This window comes from Lissotriton vulgaris, chromosome 4_1 (genome assembly GCF_964263255.1).
Source record: "Lissotriton vulgaris chromosome 4_1, aLisVul1.2, whole genome shotgun sequence".
Lineage (NCBI taxonomy): Eukaryota > Metazoa > Chordata > Amphibia > Caudata > Salamandridae > Lissotriton > Lissotriton vulgaris.
Genome location: NC_141691.1, coordinates 784156397 through 784178106, shown reverse-complemented (window position 1 = coordinate 784178106; position 21710 = coordinate 784156397). Strand labels below are relative to the sequence as shown.

Genomic DNA, 21710 nt, shown 5'->3' with positions numbered 1-21710 from the left:
GTACCAAAAACCTCTGCACGTAGAAACATGGGCTGTTCAGGAAAACCCACTTTGAACATGCAATTTGAGGGACAAACTCTCGTACTAGAAAAAATATTGAAGGGAAATCGATGAAGTGTATGGCTATAAAGTTGGAGCCTCGAGGAAGCTAACAGATAGAGTGGCGAATCTAGAGGGATGCCTAAAAGGAAGTAATAAAACCACGACAGGGGGTGTGAGCACGCAAGGTAGTGGTATTCCACTAAACCCACAGACAGAGACCCTCTTAAATGGATCCAATGGTATAAGACCTATAGTTTCTCCAGATACATACACCGCACAGGTTGCACCTAGATCGTCCCCCTAAAGACCTATTCCCTCCGGAAGTGAACAGCAAGTTAAAACTGGCCCTAATATGCATGGAGTTGGAACAATTTTGGTACCAGTACAAGGGCTTTTCTGACTAGAACAAGGTCATCATCAGAGATCCCAGTGGGTGCGCCCTACATAGTAATCTTGGCCAATGTCCCGTAATGCATACATCAGAGCAGGAATCATGGGAGGAACTTCGTAACAAATCATTGCAGTGGCTAGGAACACACACTGATCCTAGCGATGCATTATTTAAAACCTTCAAAATGGCTAGACGGGTTATGTGGTTGGGGAAGGAACGAAAAATCCTCGAGGAGATTGCATAGTCCTGACGTTTATTGATCTTAGGCTAGTGTGCACAATCCTCAATAGAATAGGGACCGTATCTTTTAACTTTAGTGAAATTAATGTTTTACCCTTAGGGGCTTTTTACCCTCCTTTACCTAGGTACCCCCCAAAAAACCAAATAAGGTACTCCTGTATTGAACTAATTAAACCATGGATTGTCCCACTCCCAAATCGATTTGACCTGTTAGGGTCAATGGAAGATCTAGATTGACCAAGTGCACAGTATGGGAGGGGGGGTGATGAAAGGAGGGAGGAACAGTTACTCACATAAGGTGATATCTTTGACATACAGGGACATGGTTGTGTTACTCCATATGAAAAAGTAAGAGAACGCATGTCACACCCAGAAGATAGAACGGAGGGCGGGGATAAATTTGAAGAGGTAGCTAAAACCCAAGCTAACAGCGAAAATAGATTTAACAAAACAATAACTCCGATCTTGACAGTGGATACTTCTGGAAGAAACATGACCCCCACTGTTATAGGGGGAAGGCAGACAAAGGCCAAAAATAGCAAAGTGTGCAAAATATTATCTTGGAACATTGCAGGCCTTTCAACTAAAGTGAGAGACTCACAGTGGTTAACATTTATAGAAGAATATTCTATACTTTGTCTTCAAAAAATCTGGGTAACTCAAGCAACACACATTTATGATTTTTGAACTTTTAATACACCAGTCGGCATCAGCAAGCAGGGGCAAAATAAAGGGGGTTTAAGCACCTATATTTCCAATGTGGCAGGGGTGACTAACGTGAAGCTTGTGAGTGAGACCGAGTTTTATCAGATCCTATCAGTGAGTTTGGGGGAAGAAAAGGCACAGTGTTATTACATTTTTATAATAATATCCCTAAAACTCAGATCACAAAGGTTTTAGCGGACCTATGTCAAACCTTGAGCAACATAGAAGAACAAATGTCTGGGGATATGTGTATTATATGGGTTGGTGATTTCAACTGTTTTTTGTGCCAACATAGCCAACAGGGCATTTGCGACCTAAGTAAGGATACGGAAGACACATTGACCCACCTTTCACATACAACTGTGGGGTACTTGTTGAATGAAATAGTTTTCCGATTTGATCTGGGGTATGCGAATGAACTTGTGCACCCCCGTACCCTTTGAGCCTACTTTTAATGGGAAGGGTTGTAATTCAGTATTTGATTTGGCCTTGATGTCAAATAGGTATTCATGTAATGTCTGTATTTGTTAAACATGCAATATATTAATGAGTGATCACTACCCTATTAATTTAGACTTCTATGTAGAAGGGGTAGGAAGAACTTCCAACAAGAAGAAAACAAATTATAATTTCATCATTAACCTTGCTAGCATTAATGGATACTCTTTAAATTGGGCAAAAGTGGATCCCCTGAGGCCTTCCTTAAAACATTAGTTAAAAATACACGTGAGGATTTTGAAATCTGCCTCTCACAGATGAGGTATGATGTACAAATGTTTGACACTTTCCTTAAGATAACAGGGGAAGTGCAAAAATTACTAACGAGGGAGAAGAGACAGGGACTGCACAAGCCACAGGGCTGGTTTGACAGGGCATGCAGTAAGGCGCATGCCCGCTTGAAGAATGTCCTGCAAAGTGAAACTAGATGCAGGGAAGAAGTTAAACAGGCCAGAATCCAATATCGACTAGCGATAAAAAAATGAAAGATACGATTCAAAAGGGAAGCCTGGCAGGCACTGCACCAGGCATGCCTAAACAAGGATAACATTGGCTTCTGGAGAGCGGTTAACGCCCCCTTTTTCGTAAATAGGGAGACCGATATTATAGATATGGCAATAACCGAGGGTAAATGGGTTGAATTCTTTACAGGTCTTTATAATGACAAAATCACTGTTTACAGTGAGGTACCCGTTGTGGCATCGGGGAGTGAAGCTAATGTACAGCCCATATTTTTTCCTCTAGACATTGACATCTCCTATGAGGAAGTCAGAAGGGCTATACCGAGAGTGCCTCAGGGAAAGCACAAGGACCGGACGGTGTCCCAGTGGATGTCTATAAATCCAACATTGGGCTATGGGCCCCGCGTTTAACTAATGTTTTGACCAGCTGTAACCGTTATAGGTTTATCCCCACCTGGTCGGATGTACCTGTGATCCTTATATTTAAAAAGAGATATAGAAATGAACCAAGCTGCTACCGCCCAATTTCTTTATTTGACACCCTTATAAAAGTCGCTGGGAGGGTTATTTTAAATAAATTACAAACTTGGGCAGAAGACACAGGCGTGTTATCAAATTTCCAATATGTATTTCGAGCAGGTCTGGGCACGACCGAGCAGGGACTTGATTTAACACTAATAATAGGGAGATATTTATTAGCAAAGGAGGGCAAACTTTTTTTGATGTTTGTTGACTTAAGTTCAGCATTCTACTGCGTTAAGCACGACAAGCTATGGAGCATCCTTAAAGATATGGATGTTGACCCACCTTTGCTATAATTCATTACGGAATTTTATACGTGTGCAGGGGTTAGGGTTGGATATGGGCAACAGGGGGAATGTTCAACCAAATTCTGTATAAAAAAAGGGGTGAGACAAGGTTGTATACTCGCCCCTTTCCTTTTTTCTCTATATATCAATAGTGTAGGACAATATCTGACTGAACATCGAAAGGATTTCCCAATTATCAAGAACACCCCTGTTCCTATTTTATTGTATGCAGATGATGCAGTTATCATGGCGTGGACGCATTTAGGTCTTCAAAGAACCGTTACTAACTTTGCTACCTATATGAAAGATAGGGGCCTAAAAGTAAATATTAGTAAGACCTATACCATGAGCTGTGGAACAAAAAGGAGTAAAACATTACATTTTTATTAAGAATAAAAAAATAGAAAGTATGGATAGATTCTCTTATCTGGAAATTAGTTTTGATAGGACTGGCTCGTGGAAAGCGGCCTTGAACGCGAGGAAACTAACTTTCTCAAGAACAATAGGTGCAGTTATCAATTTCTCAAAACCATTGGGTGGTAGACCTGTGCTGGAGTTATTAGATATCTATAAATCTAAATGTATATCCACAGCGATATATGGGGCAGGTATCTGGGACCTCGCAGATGCCCAAGAAATTAAACCCTGTGAAAAATGCTTTTATTTTCTACCTCCTGGCTGTCCCTAGCTCTACTGCCACTTTTAGCTGTCATAGGGAAATTGGTCTGGATACATATCTGACATTATTAAAACAAATCCCCTCTTATTGTGGCATAAGGTGTGGGTATCCATGGAGACAGGTTTCAATAGAGATGTAATTTTGGATTGCCTCAAATCAGATGGGGTGGCCAACATACAATGGATCAGCTATGTAAATAAAATGTTGCATGATATTGGCCATCCTGAATATTTTGACTCCCCCAAAAAGCATGGAAACGATATCTAGAAACATTTTAAAATCATGGAGAACCATCTGATGACGATATGTTTAGGCATACAACCTTATCTGGTACAGGTCCAGAGTAGTTTCTGTCGCATGATTTTAACGCGTTTTCGTTGTGGGCCTTTTTATAGAATAGTTACCTTCCCAGAAACAAATGATTGGTCGAGAAATCTGCAGTTACGTCAGTGTGATGCTATCTCAATACAATCCACACTGCATTGTATAGCTTTTTTGTAAATATTGCGTCTTACCAAGGAAAAGGTTTTTAATTCCTATTCTGAAGATGCTGGGCCTAAGACAATGTAGAACAGCACTTTTGAGGCTACAATGTTTAGAAAATGAACAAATCACATCGCTACCTCTTCTCTCTTAAAGGCAATTATTAGATATATGAATACAATGTAAAGTTTGTCTATAGCAATGTCAATTTTTATTATTTTTATTATACATGGATTGTTTTAACGAACTGGTAATTTGTAACACCATGTGAAACACAAATGTGTTTGTTATCTTGTACTGTGCTTTTATGGTTTTTTTTTTTTTTTTTTTTTAATCTTTTTATTAACATTTTTTACATAATAAATACAATCCCTCCCACCCCTCCCACCCCTCCCCCGTCACCCTGACCAAGACCATGTCATAAAGAAACGACTTATTACATTCATAAATCTGAAATTAATACATTACGATTCGCATTTCCTAAGCATAGAAAGAGAAAAATAAATGAACAAACAGAATACAATCATAAATGTCTCTGAATCCACAACAAGATAGGTGCCCAGATCTGCATGCCCCTTAATCTTTTTTTAGCTCCTTTGTTCCTATAGATTGCCATTTCCAGGCTGCAGGTCGCTAATAGTCTAGCCCTCCATTGTTGGAATGCCGGTGGGTTAGGATCTAGCCATGCAGAGGCGATACTAAGTCGGAATATTGCCATAGCCACAAATATCAATCCCTGTATATTTAACTGCTGTTCACCATTCGCTACCCCCAGCATGATTTCCTCTGTTGAAACTTCTACTCTTGTCTGGCATACTTCAGAAAGAAATTCTGACATACCTTTAATCAAGCCGGAGAGCATGTTACAAGTGGCAAACATATGAACAATATCAGCCCCATAGAGTGCACAGCGAGGACACGTAGTTCCCTTCCCTGTTCCCCATTTGGCGATTTTCTTAGGTGTGTAATACAGGAAAAAAAATGTTTTATAAAATTGTGCTTGTAGCTTTATCGACATTAACGAGTTTTGGGCTAAATCATAAGCCATGCGGGGGATTGTAATATGGACTCCCAGCAGAGCCTGCCAAGCAGTGCATTGTTTATCCATATCATCTGGGGAGGCTAGATTCAATATTTCATAAATTTCCCCAATCCTGGGGGTAATTTCTTTACATAAATTATCAATCAATTGATTATTCTGAAAATTCTCCCGCCCGCCAGTTTTCTTTAATAAGAAATCCCTGACCTGCAGAAACTTAAAGAAGTCCCTATGGCTAATATTATATTCCTCATGTAGGTCTTCAAACATCTTGAGACAGCCTTGTTTATAAAAACAGCCCAGCTGCACCACCCCTACCGAGGCCCATCTGTTCATACAGCTATCGTGAAATATAGGGGGTAGATCGTTATTGCTGTTCACTGGCGTTTAAAATGAAAATCGCCCCAACCCCAAAATCTTACGGACATTACACCATACTTTATAAACACCTACAATAGTTTTAAACTTGACTTTCTTGAAGTAGCTATCGTTGGTATGTCGCCAAAAACAACCAGCGCAATCTTCTCCTAGTATAAGTTCTTGAGGTGACGGGATCTCTAGGTTAATACCATCAAGTGAAATCAGTTTAACGCAATATTTCAGGACGGTGGCCCAATAATACAGCTTAAAGTTAGGTAGAGATAACCCTCCTCTTTCCTTTGGTAATACCAGCCGTTTAAGGGCCCTTCGGGGTTTCTTATATCCCCAAATAAAGCTTGAAAGCATAGATTCAATAATCCTAAAGATTTTGGGGGAGAACTCAAGGCAAATGGTCCTGAAGAAGTATAAAAAACGGGGCAAAAAAAGCATCTTAATCAGATTACAGCGGCCCCCTATGGTCAAATGTAGGTTATCCAGTCGGGCCAACTCTTTCTTAGTCCGAGAGATCAACGGGTTTAGGTTGATATCCACAATATTTTGAATTTTTGCACTTATTGTAACACCTAGGTAAACGGCCTCCTCCGTCACTCTTGCATCTACCATCACAATCTTATTATTGAGTACAATCTGGGTTTTGTTGGAGTTCAATTTATATCCAGATACTAATGGTTTTTTATTGTACAGAAAAAATAGAATACAGCAGATTTGATTTGGGTATTCCGCCAGGCCTGAAGAAAAATTATTAAATTAATGCATAGCCAGACTTCTTTAATGTTGAGGGATGACCAGCTCAGAAACGTAAAAGTTGAGATAACAGCTATAAAAAGCATCTGATAACACACCCTTGAATATATTGCAATTTCCACAAAAATCGCCTTTAGTCTACATTTTTTTTTAAATAATCTCCATCTCACTAGCAGAAACTTTCTATGAGGACCTCAACATCATGCTAGATGATTGACGACCACCTACTCTGATTATGGTTCCAAATAACTTGAATCATGACCTCAGGAATAACATACAAAAGATATTATTTAACCAAATTCAGTCGAATTTATCTGAGTCAAACATCTACTCCTAACCCACCCACTTTCACAGTAATTCATTAGACATCAGCTGCACTGTCTCTCACTGTCTCTGCTATCACACTAAATTTCTCTCCATTTGTCCATGACATCATACAGATATCTGTCTTTGTTGCTCCACTTCCTATCCTTCTGTTTAGAGTCGTATGTTATGTTATGTTATGTTATGTTATGTTATGTTATGTTGTAGAAACTTGTATAGTACTCTTATACCCATGGGTGTCTTGGCGCTTTTCAGGAACATGAACATACTATGCTGGGGTATAGCTAATTTCTAAACAGTCAAATCTTGAGTTCCTTTCTAACGGCAAGAAGAGTAGGTATAGTCCTAAGATTTATTTAAAGAAAGTTCCACAGCCGGGCTGTACGGGAAACAACCTTTACAACGCAGTCATTACATCTGAATACCTTTACATAGCAGTCATTACATAGCAATATCCTTTACATCGCATGTCATTACAACGCAGCCATTACATTGCATGTCACTACAACGCATGTCATTATAATGCATGTCACTACAACGCAGGCATTACATCGCAAGTCATTTCACCATTACAACGCATAGTACCCTCACACTATCCGACACTTACCCTACTGTTGCATTCACTGGAGTTAGAATAGTAACTTTTACCCCTACACTATCCAACACTTACCCTACTGTTGCACTCACTGGAGTTAGAATAGTAATTATTACCCCTTTACTTACCAACACTTACCTTAATTGCAATTTAATGATATGCATTGTAATGGTATGCATTGCAAAGGTATAATGCGATGTAATGGAATGCGTTTTAAAGGTAGGTTCTGAAAATGCGATGTAATGGCATGCTATGTAAAAGAATGTGTTGTAAAGTATGTTGCGATGTAAAAACTGTGTTGAAAAGGCATGCATTGTAAATACATGCATTGTAACGTCATACATTCAGCTGCACTGCTATATTGTTATAGCTTGAGCAAAAAGATGCAAGTAAAAATAGAAAATACAAAATAACACCTCCAGAAATTCTCTGCAAAGTTAACTAGAACTCTCATCAGGGCATATCCAAATACTATTAAAACCACACTAAAGACTTCCATTGGAGCTCATGCAATGCAAAACATTACAACATGTTACCAACTAGCGCAAACAGCAGAAGGAGATCAAATTTATTTTGTAAAAGCTATTTTGCACTGAAAATTGACCTCTGCCTTGGACCCAGACCTCTTTGTTTCACATCCCTGCTAAAGCATGGTATGAGAGTATTCCTGAGGCAGCCCAGTGCTAAAACCTTATGTTTTAATGCACAGCAGATCTACTAAAACAGTGACTTTGCTCAACACACTAACACCATGTAGATGCAGGTGCAAGAAAGAGGTACAGTGGTATATTATCTAATATATATGCATGTTGCATGTGTGTTTCATCCTAAAGCATACATCTTACATATCTGAACCCTGTCCTGTCTGCACCTAGGACTTTGTTCTAAAGGGAGAACATGCAGTACAATTCAGAATCCTAGAGCAGACACAGCTGACTCACCTTTGCACAACTGCTGAAGGCTTAGTTTCATGTAGAATACCTAGGTTCATTATGAGCTCCACCAATGATGTATCTACAGGAGGCTCCTAAAGGAGTGTGTAGAGGAGATGCCAGAGGAGACCAGTACAAAGCAGAGAAGAGGAGGGCAAAGGGAACAGAGGGGAGAATACGTGGTGGGAGATGAGATAAAATGAATGAAGGAGCACAAGTGGGTAGAAAACCAGAATGAAATCATAGTTAAGTAGAAATTAATGAGTCTAGGAGATTAGAAGAATTGGAAGAATACAGGTTAGGAGAGGAGAATTAAGGAGTAATTTCAGAATGACATCACAGAAGTCAAAAACAGTGCAATGATTGAAGACGCATATACAAAGAAAAAGGAATGAAGGAGTCCTTGAAGAGGAGTACAGGATTGCTATATAAAAGCAATGAAATGGACACAAACGGATAAGGATATATACATATATATTGATATTGCACTGACTTCATCTACAAATCCTTTAATTAAATGGCACGCCGGATGATGATTCAACAACTTTGTTCGTTATTTGGCAGCTATGACATTTCACCTAGCGATGTCAGACGCGCTTTGGTTACTCAGGCTTTTTCACGACGCCTGCGCATACTCAAAACTCACTATTCACAGGTCACTCCATCAAAATTAAAGAAGGAGCAACCACACTTACCTGTTTGTGGCAGACATATTGGAACATGTGCTCATCATAAATCTTAATAACATAAACATCATCACATGCACCATTGCTCAATCATTGTGGCTAATATAAAACAATACGTTTTAAGCAAATTATTTTACATATCATAGTTATAAAACTATACATTTTAAACAAATGATTTTATACATCATTGTTACACTGCGTGACCTAAAATATACGGTGTTGTTTTGCTGCCTTGGGTTTACGTAAGAGTGTTCAACCCAGCATTCTAATAACCAATGAGTATGTCCATTAACCCCCATTGGGCAGATGCAGCCTGACAGATTACGCCTCATTAGGTCATGATACATTTTTGATTATTCACACCCGCAACATCAAGTGCAACTTTATTCATTATAGTTGTTCCTGCATAACTACATGTATTGGGCAATGAGATTGAACCTTCAATTGTGCCCCATTGGGCTGATCTTGTTTTGCGAAACAAAACTGATATTATCTTCTACAGAGATTTATGGCAGTAAGCACTATAACAAAAATTCTGAAAAATATGGAAAAAGATTAAGACATCTTAGCTCTGTTGCATTCCAGGCTGCCAAAGTGCAATTGTGGATCCCCGCTTATGTGTGCATACCTACAACAAATAAATTCAATGCTATTTTTAGAAGTCAAAAATCAAGCGATTTATGCTTTAAAAAATAAAGTACATTCTTCAATTTACTTCATAAATAAGTATACATCTCTTCATCTGTATTCAACCCATTCGGCTCCTTGGTGGCCATTCTAAGAATGTATTTGCATTGGAGTTGATGCAGTGCGCTTTCTCTATCTTCCCCACATATAGTTTTCATTACACTATCTATAGCACTGTAGATAATATGGTTTGGGTCACTGTTGTGTTGGTCTTTGAAATGCCTGGCTACAGGGTAAGTGTCGTCCTGATTCTTAATTTCACTCAAATGCTGTAATATTATTTTTCATACTGGAAGCTCACTAACCAGTCTAGAGCCTTATTAAATCATTCTGCATAAGATTTGTGTTGGGATTTTCGTAGATTTGGAACCCCAGCCAATACAGCTACATATGGACAGTGATTAGGGAGAGGTTAATAATTGCTAGAGTAGTGGTGGCATTTGATGACAGTTCCTCCCCACTCAGACCCATTGTTGTAGAACATTCTATAAGGTTGGAAGTAAGTAGAGATGCTCCCTAGGCATTTCTGGGCAGCAGAACTTGGTGGGGCCGTTCCAATGAGGCGTTACTCCCTAAGGATACAAGTGTTGCATGAGAACATCTTATTTCAATAATAGATGCACAACCTTTAGTTGCAAAGTGCTTGGGCCCTTTGTTTACGGATACATGAATTACCGACACCGGAAGCGGCGGACACACACAGGGTTTAAATGCCACCATTTTAGCCTTGATGGAACCCAGCTGTTTGATAAGGGGGAAATATCTGATCTAATTACTGAGGAGAACTTTTCTCTAATTGACATAGCAGATGGTCTTATCTCATATTAGGGGACCTTTCCTCCACATGTAATGGAAGGGGCGGAACAAGGGAACTGTTTCCAACGTCTCCGCTGCCTGTAAGGGTACCTCTTATGGAAAAATGACAGTGCTGTTAGGTTGCTTGTGCAGCACACCACATTTGGATTTTCTGGATTGTGCCAATATGCAACCATGGCTCCGCTGTAAGGATGGCAGATAACGTATTGTCGTCAGTAGAGTTTATATTGTGGTTGGGTGCAACATCTAAATCGGCTCCACTTGGCATGGGAATTGTATCCAGGGGGTTTGAAGACCCCACCTCCTCCCATATTAAGGGAGAGCCTCTCCTTAAAAATGATCTCTGTGCTGATGACATTCACTGCGCATTCTAGCATAAAATCAATGGAAGTGGTTTTTACTGGGGAGGTAGAAGCAGGCCCACAGCTGCCGACTTTCTTCTTGTCCATGTCAACTCTAGTTAGTTAAATCAAGCAAACTTTTATTGTGCCTCCTTGAGTCGATTGGTGTCAGTCCCAGAACAGTAAGGTATCTCTAGTTAGACAACAAATTATCAAAATGATGATAAGAAGCGGTACCTTCTTCCGGTGTGTGGAGCCTTGTCACTTAATTGTTTACAACTCTTAGGTACAACCGAGAACCCCCCCCCCCCTGGAGATAAAATTGAATCCTCAAGAATTTAAAGAATTCTAGAGACTAATAGAGGCCAGCCGCAGTCGTTAGCACGACTAGACACCATCCACGAACGCAAAAAAAATAGTTTCATTTATTTATATGTTTACTTACCTGTAAAGCTCTGTAACCCATAGATTACTACCCCCACCCTGCCCCTCCCCCTCCCCACGTCACCGCCCTGCAGGTACACCCTCTACCGACCGTGGCTGATAGAGGCACCAAGGGATTAGGGCTCTCTAGCTGCCCACCTAATTGGAGAGCAAAGAGGGGAGGCCCAGCCCAGTCTACTCCGGTCCCTGGCGGACCCTTAGATATATTTATATGGCTGTATTTGTTCAGCTTTAAAAAGAAGTGATAACTCAGCAGAACTACAGATGTATGTATGTCTGCAGACGCTTGAATGCAGTTTTAGTAGAGATAAACACGGTGACATTAGTGAAATGCTAGATAAAGGATGGTTTATCAACTTTAATTTTAATCACACATGAATAATGGAATTGTACATAGTAAATAAAAAGGATAATCAGTAAAATATCAGCAATATATTAGTGCCAATAAAAACCTCAAGAGCACTAAAGAATATTAGAGACAAGGACTACTTAAACTGTGTTTTTTAGACTCATTTAAGCCAGTGATAAAGGTGCGTTTGTTACCGGATCGTCTGGGATTACAGCTTGATTTGTTGTTTTCCTTTTGTAATCATTCAAGTTGTTTGGAAGAGTTTTCCGTCTGAGAATCAGACAAAAATCAAATAACAAATTCCACCAACTATCTTAAAATAATCCTGGTGACAAAGATAAAATCGACGGTTATTCTTGTTTTGTATAAACAGTGGCATGCTTGTACATTTCCGTGCATACCATCAGCCTACAGGATTTAAAGAATAACGTTTTCCTAGGATCAAGTGTAAAGGGCTGTTCATCATCTGACTACGTCAATTCTAGTAAACATGAACCCAGTGCGAGGTCTCGTTTCCCATGATTCTTCGCGCAGCGTATCTTTCCTCTGAAATCCAGGAGATTACATAGCCATCGACGTTTATTTGTATATTCAGCATCCACGCTTGATGTCTGATAAAATTTACAGATTTAAAGTGGTAAGAGGGCAGCGAAGGAATCCTTGGCAGTGCTCCATTCTCCCAAGTGCAATCCAGTGTAATAAATTAAATCCGATTATAACTTCTTTAGCTTCAGTCATTAGACATCAATATGCATTTCCCAATTAGCGGTGAACTTGACAAGGCGATAAAGAAATGAAGTGTTTACAGTGACAGCTCATCAAGACTAGTGAGCTCGTAGGCGCTTAGTGTGATTAACATTTTCCCGGTATGTTAGGAAGCCTTCCGGATCAAAGTGGAGTGGAAAGCTTACATTTTTGCCCAACCAGAAACTGTGCCCTGGGGTGCGAGCCGGGAATGAGAGGCCACCCCCGCGACTAGGGGAGGGGGGCCTTTAGTGGGCATTCCGTGCCCGCCTCAGTAGGTGAGTTTCGTTTCTTGAGATAGACGTCATGGGGAGGGTCTCTCTGTAATGTGAGATGCCTGGTGGGCGTCTGAGGACCCTCCCTCCAAGGCAATAAGAAGTGCAGCACCCTTGGGGTAGCCCTCTTTCGTCTCTCGCCTGATTGCAAGAAGGCTGGCCGGGAAAATAGTTGCGAGCGGTGGAGTCAGGCCTGTCGGCTTTGCTTTGCAAACAGGTGAGAGGCCATAGCGTAGCGTCTAAGGGCATCTGTGATGGTGGCGGGAGCCTCAGGTTCGGGCCCCGGAGAAGCATTTTAATTGTGGAGGTAGTTTTCCTGTTTTGAGCAAGGATGAAATATATGTTGGTATAAGCGCCCGTGTAGCGTGGGTGATTAGCCCAAGTAAGTGGGCGATAGGCGTTTGTGGTAAGTCATAGGGTGAAGGGAAACGAGCAGCGATATAACGGACAGAGCGAGTGCAGCGTTATTATGTAGTTGGAGGGAGGGGCGTTTCCTTCCGAGCCGCCGGCGGGATGGGGTGCGTGTCGGGCTACGGGCCAGAGGAGAGGGAGTTCGAATAGTTAGGGATGAGTTTTAAAATAAAATAAAAATAATAATAATAATAAAAAAGCACAGCGTTATGCAGGGTGCGCGATGTTTAGGTAATCATTGTCTCGCGCTATTAAGAAGCGCGTTCGCGAGAAGGGGGGCTTGGGGGAGGGAGCCGACCGCCGGGAGGTCCCCTCCCCCGGGCGGTTTGGGAGGGCTGCGAGGGGTCTTCACAGTAGAAGTAGCCAGAAGGTTCTAGATTTGGGCTGGTCTAGTAGGACCAGAATAGCCCAATTATAAATCCCCCTATCACTGCCTCCCAGCCACCATTTTAGGTTTGGTGACCTGGTGGCTAGGAGGGCTTGTAGCTTTTTTGTGAAGTTATTACTTTTATCGCGAGTTAGTTTGATTAGGCTTTGTTGGTTAGGTGTATTGTACTTAGCTCTTTTCAATGGAGGATTCCAGAGTTGTCGAGGCAATGCGCTTGCTGGCGGAGGCGGGCCGTATGGATTTGGTGTCAGGAGGTGTGCCGGTGCGTCCCCAGCGACAGGCTTCCGCTGGTGTGGTTGCGGCGGTACTGGCGTGCTCGTCGCCGAAGAAGAGACGCCCGAGCCAGGTGAGTGACAGGGGCCGGTCCCGCTCGAGGAAACCGGCTCCTTCATGGCAGGCGCGTGTGGCGGCGGGGGAGGGGGGAGCGCCGGTACCTTCGGGCGCTCCTGTACTTGTTGGTGCTGGCGCGGGACCGGCCCCCTTAGTTGTTACTGAGTCCCGGGGTCGGGCGGGAGGCGCTCCGGCGGCAGGGCAGACGGCCCGCTTTCTGCCGGGTCAGTCGACTGGCGCGCAAGTGGTTCCTTCGGCGGGGCGGGCAGGGGAAAGTGTGGAGTCAGAAGCGCTCGCGTCCGCTCCAGTTGCACCGGCCAAGCGGGGGAGGGGGGGGCGGAGAGGGAATAAGAAGCGCTCCGCTTCTGACCCCATAGGGGAGCGCCGTGTGGAGCCTGCTCTGGTCATGTCTGCGCGAGGGGCGCGTAGGGGCTCTTTTCAATTGACTGATTGGCAGGGGGTAGAGCAGCAGCACGTTATGCCAGATTTGAATATTGCACAGCATTTGGTGGCAGAGACACAGATGTTGGTGGACCCACGCGCTGGTATGTTGTTAACCCCTTCAAGGCTTGCTGTATCAGGGATAGATATGGCTGATGTTGGGGCTTCTAGTCAGTTTGTTACAGGTGGGTTGGGGAGACAGGTTGGTATGGCGCCTCATGCTGGCCAGGTTGTTGTCTCACAGGATGTTGGTGTTGCTCATGGGGATGTGGACAGTAACGTGGGCAGCCCGTTATTATTCTCTACCCCTGGTTCTTTTGTGAGTGCTGTTTTGTCTGTTGGAGGGGGATCCAGAGGAGAGGGTGAGTGGGCCCAGATGGGCGAAAGTAATTCCATGGCTGGTGAGGTTTCGGGCCAGGACACGGTAAGGTCAGGGGCTGTGGTGTTTCCTGGTTTGCAGGAGGGGAATGTCCGTTTACGGAGGGATGACAGGAGATTGTCACAGGGGGGTCATGGAGCTTTTCATGGTGAAAGTCGGGGGTCTGCACCTGCGCATGGCCCAGGTTTGGGGGGACTGGGTAGGGCGGTAGGGGATGATTTTGTGGGGCTGGTTCAACCTGGTGTGAGGTTTACAGGGGCTGTGGGTTTCTCAAATACGTTGTTGGAGCGTGAAGGGTTTTCCAGGCAGGTGATTGGAGGGCCTGCCCATGGAGATGCTAGGGGTCCTTATATCATGTTCGGTTCTCCTGGATGGGAGCATTTTGGTACAGCAGGTTTGGCGCAGCGTGGTCTTCACAAGGATATTGAGGGCCTCACGAGAGGTGTGGGGATCCCTGTACAGGCCTCTTCTTCAGCGGCAGCGGGCGCTAACTTGGATGAGAGTGATGAGGAGGAGATGATAGGCGACTCTCCGGTTAAGGAAGTGCCATTGAAGGGTTGCATTAGGGGACGTTCTTTGGAGAGGTGTCAGGGGTCGTTGGTGGATGCTAATTTACGGCGGTCAAGGTCTGTTTCGAGTGTTGCTTTTAGGGACCCTAGCACACCAGTCCAAACTTTTTCTTTTCAGGATAGGAATAGGGGCGGCGATCCAGACTTGGCAGGGCGCGGTCCAGTCCACTTTCGCCAAGGGGAAGCGACGAGAATGCCTAGCGCGGCCCTCTCTGTTCCACCGAGGGATCCCGCCGCGGCCAGCACACGAGGGTCTGGCGTGACCCCGCTGGCCCCAACGAGTAGCAGGTATAGGTGGCAGGCCTTGCCGGCGGCTATGGAGCTGCAGAGTCAACACGCGGGGAGGTACAGGCGTGTACAGCCTGCTCCCCCTCATGGAGTTCAAAAATCTTTGAAATGTACAGTTGTTGATACCGGGTTGGGTAAGACCCGTGGTGAGTTGTTGCATACCAGTGTGGATGCAGAGGTGTTGGACTATGATGAAGAGAGTCCTGAAGAAGGTGAACTGCGGGATACGGAGGGGGGGGTGCCCTCTCATACTTCTCATAGTGTCTTACAGGCTCCAGTGGTCCAGAGTACAGTGCAAGGGAGAAGAGAGCACGGCCCATCGGGTAGGGCGCCTCGCAGATCAGATGCATTGACTTCGGCGCCACGGGCGGAGCCATCGAGAGTGGTCTCTCTGTTGCCAGGTGAGCAATCAGCCACACAGGCCAAACCTATGATGGTGTCTGTGGGTACTGGTGGTGACACAGAAATAGATGTTGGTGCTAGCCGTTTGGTCAAAGGTCGTTATGTACAAGACACTGCAGTTGGTACGGATGATGTGGTGGAAGTTACAAACAAAGTTGAAAGTGGTGTTATGGCTGGTGCTTCCAGCAAAGTTAAAGAGCCAGTGGCCAGTAAGGAGTTAAAGATCAAAAAATTGCCTTATATGGGAGTTACGAAACCTTTAGGGGCTCATTTAATGTTAAGCACCAAGGAACGCATTTGGAATGGTGAGTATGTGGAACTCCTTAAGCTACTACACCGGGAAGTCCGGTCTAAAGAGGGATCTAAAGAGGAGGAATTTGAACTGGCTAAACGCCCTAGAGTGCCTTTGAATATTGAAAACTGGACAGCGGCATTCTTGATTTATGCCAGTGTATATTGCGAAAAGTTCCCTGAGCGCAGCGTGTCCCTTTTTAAATACATGGACGTCATTCGTAAGGCTCAGATCACCGGGGGTGGTTTTGCTTGGTCTCAGTATGATGAGGAATTTAGGGCCAGGATGGCTTGGGACCCTGAGGCTAAGTGGGGGGAGCTGGATAATGACTTGTGGCAACATACAATGGGGTCAGCGTCAGGGGGGAAGACTATTTTCACGGCCAGTGGTTTGCCATTAGTTTACCGGCCCTTTCAGGGGAAGCCCACCCGGGGGGGGGTGGGGGTCAATACAACCATGCAATCGGGGTCTGGTTTCTGTTGGGAATTTAACAGGGGCTCCTGCATCAGAGAGTATTGTAAATTTAAACATGAATGCTCAGGTTGTGGTAGGAAACATCCGTTGTCCAAATGCTGGGACAATCAACCCTCCGAGAGCCCCAAAGGGAAGCAAACAGGTTCAGGAGCTTCGAATACGACCTCGCAGTTTTCAGGGGGAAGGGGATACAGAGGTGCTAAGGGTGCTGGGTCCAAGGGCTCGTACACCAGTTAAGTTAGAGAGGCTGCGCATTGCTTTGCAGGGTTACGAAGACGAGTCAGCGAAACTTACACTATTGGAAGGTTTTCAGTTTGGTTTCCGTCTAGGTTACCTGGGCTCTCGGGAACGTAGGTGGTCTGCCAATTTAAAATCAGCTTCTGAACATGCCACAGTAGTACAAGACAAACTTAATAAGGAAGTACATGAAGGGAGGATGGCTGGCCCGTTTCACGATTGGCCGATCCTTAACTTGATTGTTTCACCAATTGGAGTTGTCCCGAAGAAGGAGCCGGGACAGTTTAGATTGATTCAACACTTGTCATGGCCTGAAGGGTCGTCTGTTAACGATTTTATTGACCCAGAGGCAGTGTCTGTCTCTTATTCTTCGGTTGACGTGGCCATGTCACTGGTTGTGACTGCGGGCGCAGCCGCTGAGATGGCTAAGTGTGACATCAAGTCTGCTTTCAGGCTGTTGCCTGTCCACCCGGACGATTGGAGCCTTTTAGGTATACAATTTGCTGGTAAATGGTACGTGGACAAGGCTCTGCCAATGGGCTGCTCCATATCATGTGCTTTGTTTGAGTGTTTTAGTACTTTTCTGCAATGGTACTTTTCCCATCAGTCCGGTCATTCACTTGTAACACACTATCTCGATGATTTTTTCTTTGTCGGATCCCCGGGCTCCGCGGAGTGCCAGAAAGCTCTGGACACATTCCAAGGGCTCATGGAGGATCTGGGAGTCCCTTTGGCTCCCGAGAAAACAATGGGCCCTGCCACTGTCCTCTCCTTTCTGGGTATTGAAATAGATTCAGTGGTTATGTCAGCTCGCCTGCCCGAGGACAAAAGGGTCAACATGGTTGAATTACTGGATGTGATGTTGGCGAAGAGAAAAGTGTTGGTGAAAGAGATTCAAGTGCTTTTGGGCCATTTGAATTTTGCCTGCAGAGTGGTGAGAGCGGGCAGGACTTTTTGTAGAAGACTGGGCAGGGCTTTGGCAGGTCATCAATTGCCTCACCATCGTGTTCGTCTGTCTGCTGGGGTTAAGGAGGACTTGAGAATGTGGAAGTTTTTCCTGAGTGCTTTCAATGGTGTTCCCTTGGTCAGAGATGTTGACTTTCAGTGGGATGTACAAATGTTTTCGGATGCTGCTGGCAGTGATGGTTTTGGGCTCTTTTGGAATGGCAAATGGTGTGCGGAACGTTGGCCTGATGAATGGTTGAATGGTGGTCGTAGCATCACTTTCTTGGAAATGTTCCCTTTATTGGTTGCCTTGACCCTGTGGGGGGAGGAATTGGCACACAAGAAAGTTCTGTTTCGTGTGGATAACATGGCTGTTGTGGAGATAGTGAATCGCCAATCGGCCAGGGACGAGCAAGTGTTGAAACTTATGAGAGTTTTCGTCCTGGGTTGTCTGAAACACGATATTCACTTTCGTGCCTTACACATTCCTGGCGTGGACAATGACATTGCGGATGCTCTGTCTCGTTCACAGTGGGGGAGATTCCGTGGACTGGCAAGGGACGCAGACAGATCCCCGACTCCGATGCCGAATCATCTGTGGCACGTCGGCGAGGTCGGGTCATACAATTGGTGGTAGGTTCTTTGTCTGTGTCTACGCGTTCTGCGTATTCCCTGGCATGGAAGGAATTCCTGGAGTCTGGTGCTGTCAGAAGGGAGGATCTGTCGCGTCGGTCGGAAGATGTTGTTAATTTCATTCTGGACCTCATGGATAAGGGTTTAACCAAAGTAACCATTGCTGGGAAACTGGCGGGGATTGCTTTCATGGGGAAGTTGTTGTGGGGCTATCCTCCATCTGCGGGGGAACTTGGTAGGAGGATGCTGGAGGGCTGGGCCAGGGAGCAAGGGCACGTGGGTAGATCCAGAGCCCCCCTATCTTGGCAAGTTCTTGCCAGATTAATCACAGTTTTGCCTTTAGTTTGTTCGGATGATTTTGAGGCATGTGTTTTCTCTCTGCTGATGGTGTTTTTGTTTTTTGGAGCCTTCAGAGTATCAGAGTTGCTGGGGTCGAAATATAAGTATGGATTGTTTTGGAAGGACGTTTTTTGTTATGATGAGGGTGTTCACGTCTGGTTGGCCAGTTCTAAAACTGATCAGACAGGTAAGGGGAAAGGTGTGTGGTTGCAGGCACGTGCTCCGAAGCTTACTTGCCCTCTAATGCTGGCGCAGCGCTGGCGTTCATTATGTGGGGGTGGGGATGAAGCCCTTGTTTTTCGTCATATCAATGGCAACCCTGTAACAACTTATCAATTGCGAATGGTTTTGCGCAAAGCTTTACAGCACATAGGTCTTGATGGCAATCTCTATGGTACTCACTCTTTCCGAATAGGTGCAGCCACTGAGGCTTTTAATAGAGGTTGGTCCGAGAGGGATATTATGCGTTTGGGGCGCTGGTCTTCCAACTGTTTCCAGCGTTATGTGAGGAGCTCTGCTGAGGAGGCGCAGGCGTCGGCCTCCTTCACATGATTCTAACTCTTTTTTCTTTTTCAGGATCCGTTGCTGGGCCTCGCTCCTCGGTGGTAACGGTCTGGATAGTGGGGCATTCCTTTGTCAAGTGGGCCAGAGTCCAGGCAGCGAAGAGTTATTTTGGAGATCTTCTTGGTTTCAATGACCGAATGTTTAACGTACTCTGGAAGGGTAAAGGCGGGATGCTCTGGAGAGAGTTAATCCCTTGTTTGAACAACAACATGGTGGGCGGTTTATGCCCAGATATCTTAGTTATTCATTTGGGAGAAAATGACCTTTGTGCTACAAAAGGTGTAGTTTTGCTACGAGCTATGAAACGTGATTTAGGCCTTATTAAGGACATGTGGGCTGGGTGCCATGTTTTTTGGACAGAGTTGATTCCCCGTAGGATATGGAGAGGTGCTGTGAACCCCAGGGCTGTAGATCGGGCTAGGAAGAAGGTTAATTCAGAGGTGTCTCGTTGCTGTAGGTGCCTTGGTTTCAGCAGAATTACACACAGGGACATTAAGTTTGAGTCTGTTGAGTTTTTTAGGGATGATGGAGTTCATTTGTCCCGTGTGGGCATGGATCTTTACTTGTTGGAGCTCCGTGAGGTCTTATCCCGGGCTTTGGCTATGCAGCGTTGATTTTTTGTTTCTCTTTCACTTCGCGGTTGGGGGGCAGAAAGGGAGGCGTGTCTCCCCCGCCTACCTTTCTGGGTGGCGGTGTTTTTGTGTATCGTTACGGTTTTAGGCAGATTGCGGGTTGAGTATTAGTTCAAGTATTTCTTTGACAAGTGCTGGGGTAGGTTGGTCATGGTTTGACCGTTCAGTTTTGTGAGGGGGGTAGCTGCAGGAGTGCAGGGTCAGGCAGGGTTTATGGTTATGGAGGACCTGACCGTTGTTATTGCAATTGTGGTTTGACGAATAAAGTTTTAACGATGACGTATGTTTGATCAATGACGAAATGTTTTATTGATGACGTAATGTTTTATTGATGACGTAATGTTATAATGCTGTTATATTGTTTATTGATGTATTGTTGGGAGGGGGAGGGCTCATATGTTTTAGGGGTGGGGGAGGGTCCGGGGGGCTGAAGTGTGTAGTTATTTAATTATTTAGTGAGGTTTAGTTTTGTAAGGCGTTGCCAAGGTTTGTATTTGTAATGTGCACCTGTGTCTTAATAAAGCGGCCTTTTACACACACAAACAACTTTTGGTCTACTTTTCTCCCACCCCTCGCCCTCCCTCCCAAGGGGGGCTTGGGGGAGGGAGCCGACCGCCGGGAGGTCCCCTCCCCCGGGCGGTTTGGGAGGGCTGCGAGGGGTCTTCACAGTAGAAGTAGCCAGAAGGTTCTAGATTTGGGCTGGTCTAGTAGGACCAGAATAGCCCAATTATAAATCCCCCTATCACTGCCTCCCAGCCACCATTTTAGGTTTGGTGACCTGGTGGCTAGGAGGGCTTGTAGCTTTTTTGTCCCACCCTCCCTCCCTCTCTTTTTGCATTACTTTCCTTTTTTCCCCTCGCGGCCTAGTTTTTTCCCATTTTTGGTAATTTTGTTCCAATTTTTCTTTTTAAAGAAAAGGCTGTTTTGTGGGTCACCGGTGTGCAGGGTGTTTTTTCTTGTATTTGTATCCGTCGCTAGACACAGGTGCGGTGCGGTGTTTTTGTGTATCGTTACGGTTTTAGGCAGATTGCGGGTTGAGTATTAGTTCAAGTATTTCTTTGACAAGTGCTGGGGTAGGTTGGTCATGGTTTGACCGTTCAGTTTTGTGAGGGGGGTAGCTGCAGGAGTGCAGGGTCAGGCAGGGTTTATGGTTATGGAGGACCTGACCGTTGTTATTGCAATTGTGGTTTGACGAATAAAGTTTTAACGATGACGTATGTTTGATCAATGACGAAATGTTTTATTGATGACGTAATGTTTTATTGATGACGTAATGTTATAATGCTGTTATATTGTTTATTGATGTATTGTTGGGAGGGGGAGGGCTCATATGTTTTAGGGGTGGGGGAGGGTCCGGGGGGCTGAAGTGTGTAGTTATTTAATTATTTAGTGAGGTTTAGTTTTGTAAGGCGTTGCCAAGGTTTGTATTTGTAATGTGCACCTGTGTCTTAATAAAGCGGCCTTTTACACACACAAACAACTTTTGGTCTACTTTTCTCCCACCCCTCGCCCTCCCTCCCAAGCCCGGGTATGGCACAGCTGTGTGTGTTCCACCTTTGAGTTTTTTCTGCCGATCAAGTACGGAAACAATACACATCCCCGTTTAAATTTTATGGGACCTCAGCGTTAATCTGGTTAACTCTTTGTGGTTTCTTTCTATGTAGCAATGGGATGGGAAGCGCAGAGCGCAATGTCACTTTGATTCATAGGCGAATTTCCCC

The 21710-nt window shown here is 44.5% G+C and overlaps 1 protein-coding gene across 1 annotated transcript; it reads left to right on the top strand.

The window, feature by feature from the left end:
* The first annotated feature begins 14968 nt into the window (after positions 1 to 14968).
* Positions 14969 to 20070, top strand: LOC147722591 (uncharacterized). Its single transcript, XM_086966866.1, has 2 exons — positions 14969 to 15872; positions 19370 to 20070. Exons 1-2 carry the CDS (start codon positions 14969 to 14971, stop codon positions 19969 to 19971), a joined length of 1506 nt encoding a protein of 501 aa, XP_086822992.1. The 3' UTR covers positions 19972 to 20070.
* The last annotated feature ends 1640 nt before the right edge of the window (positions 20071 to 21710 follow it).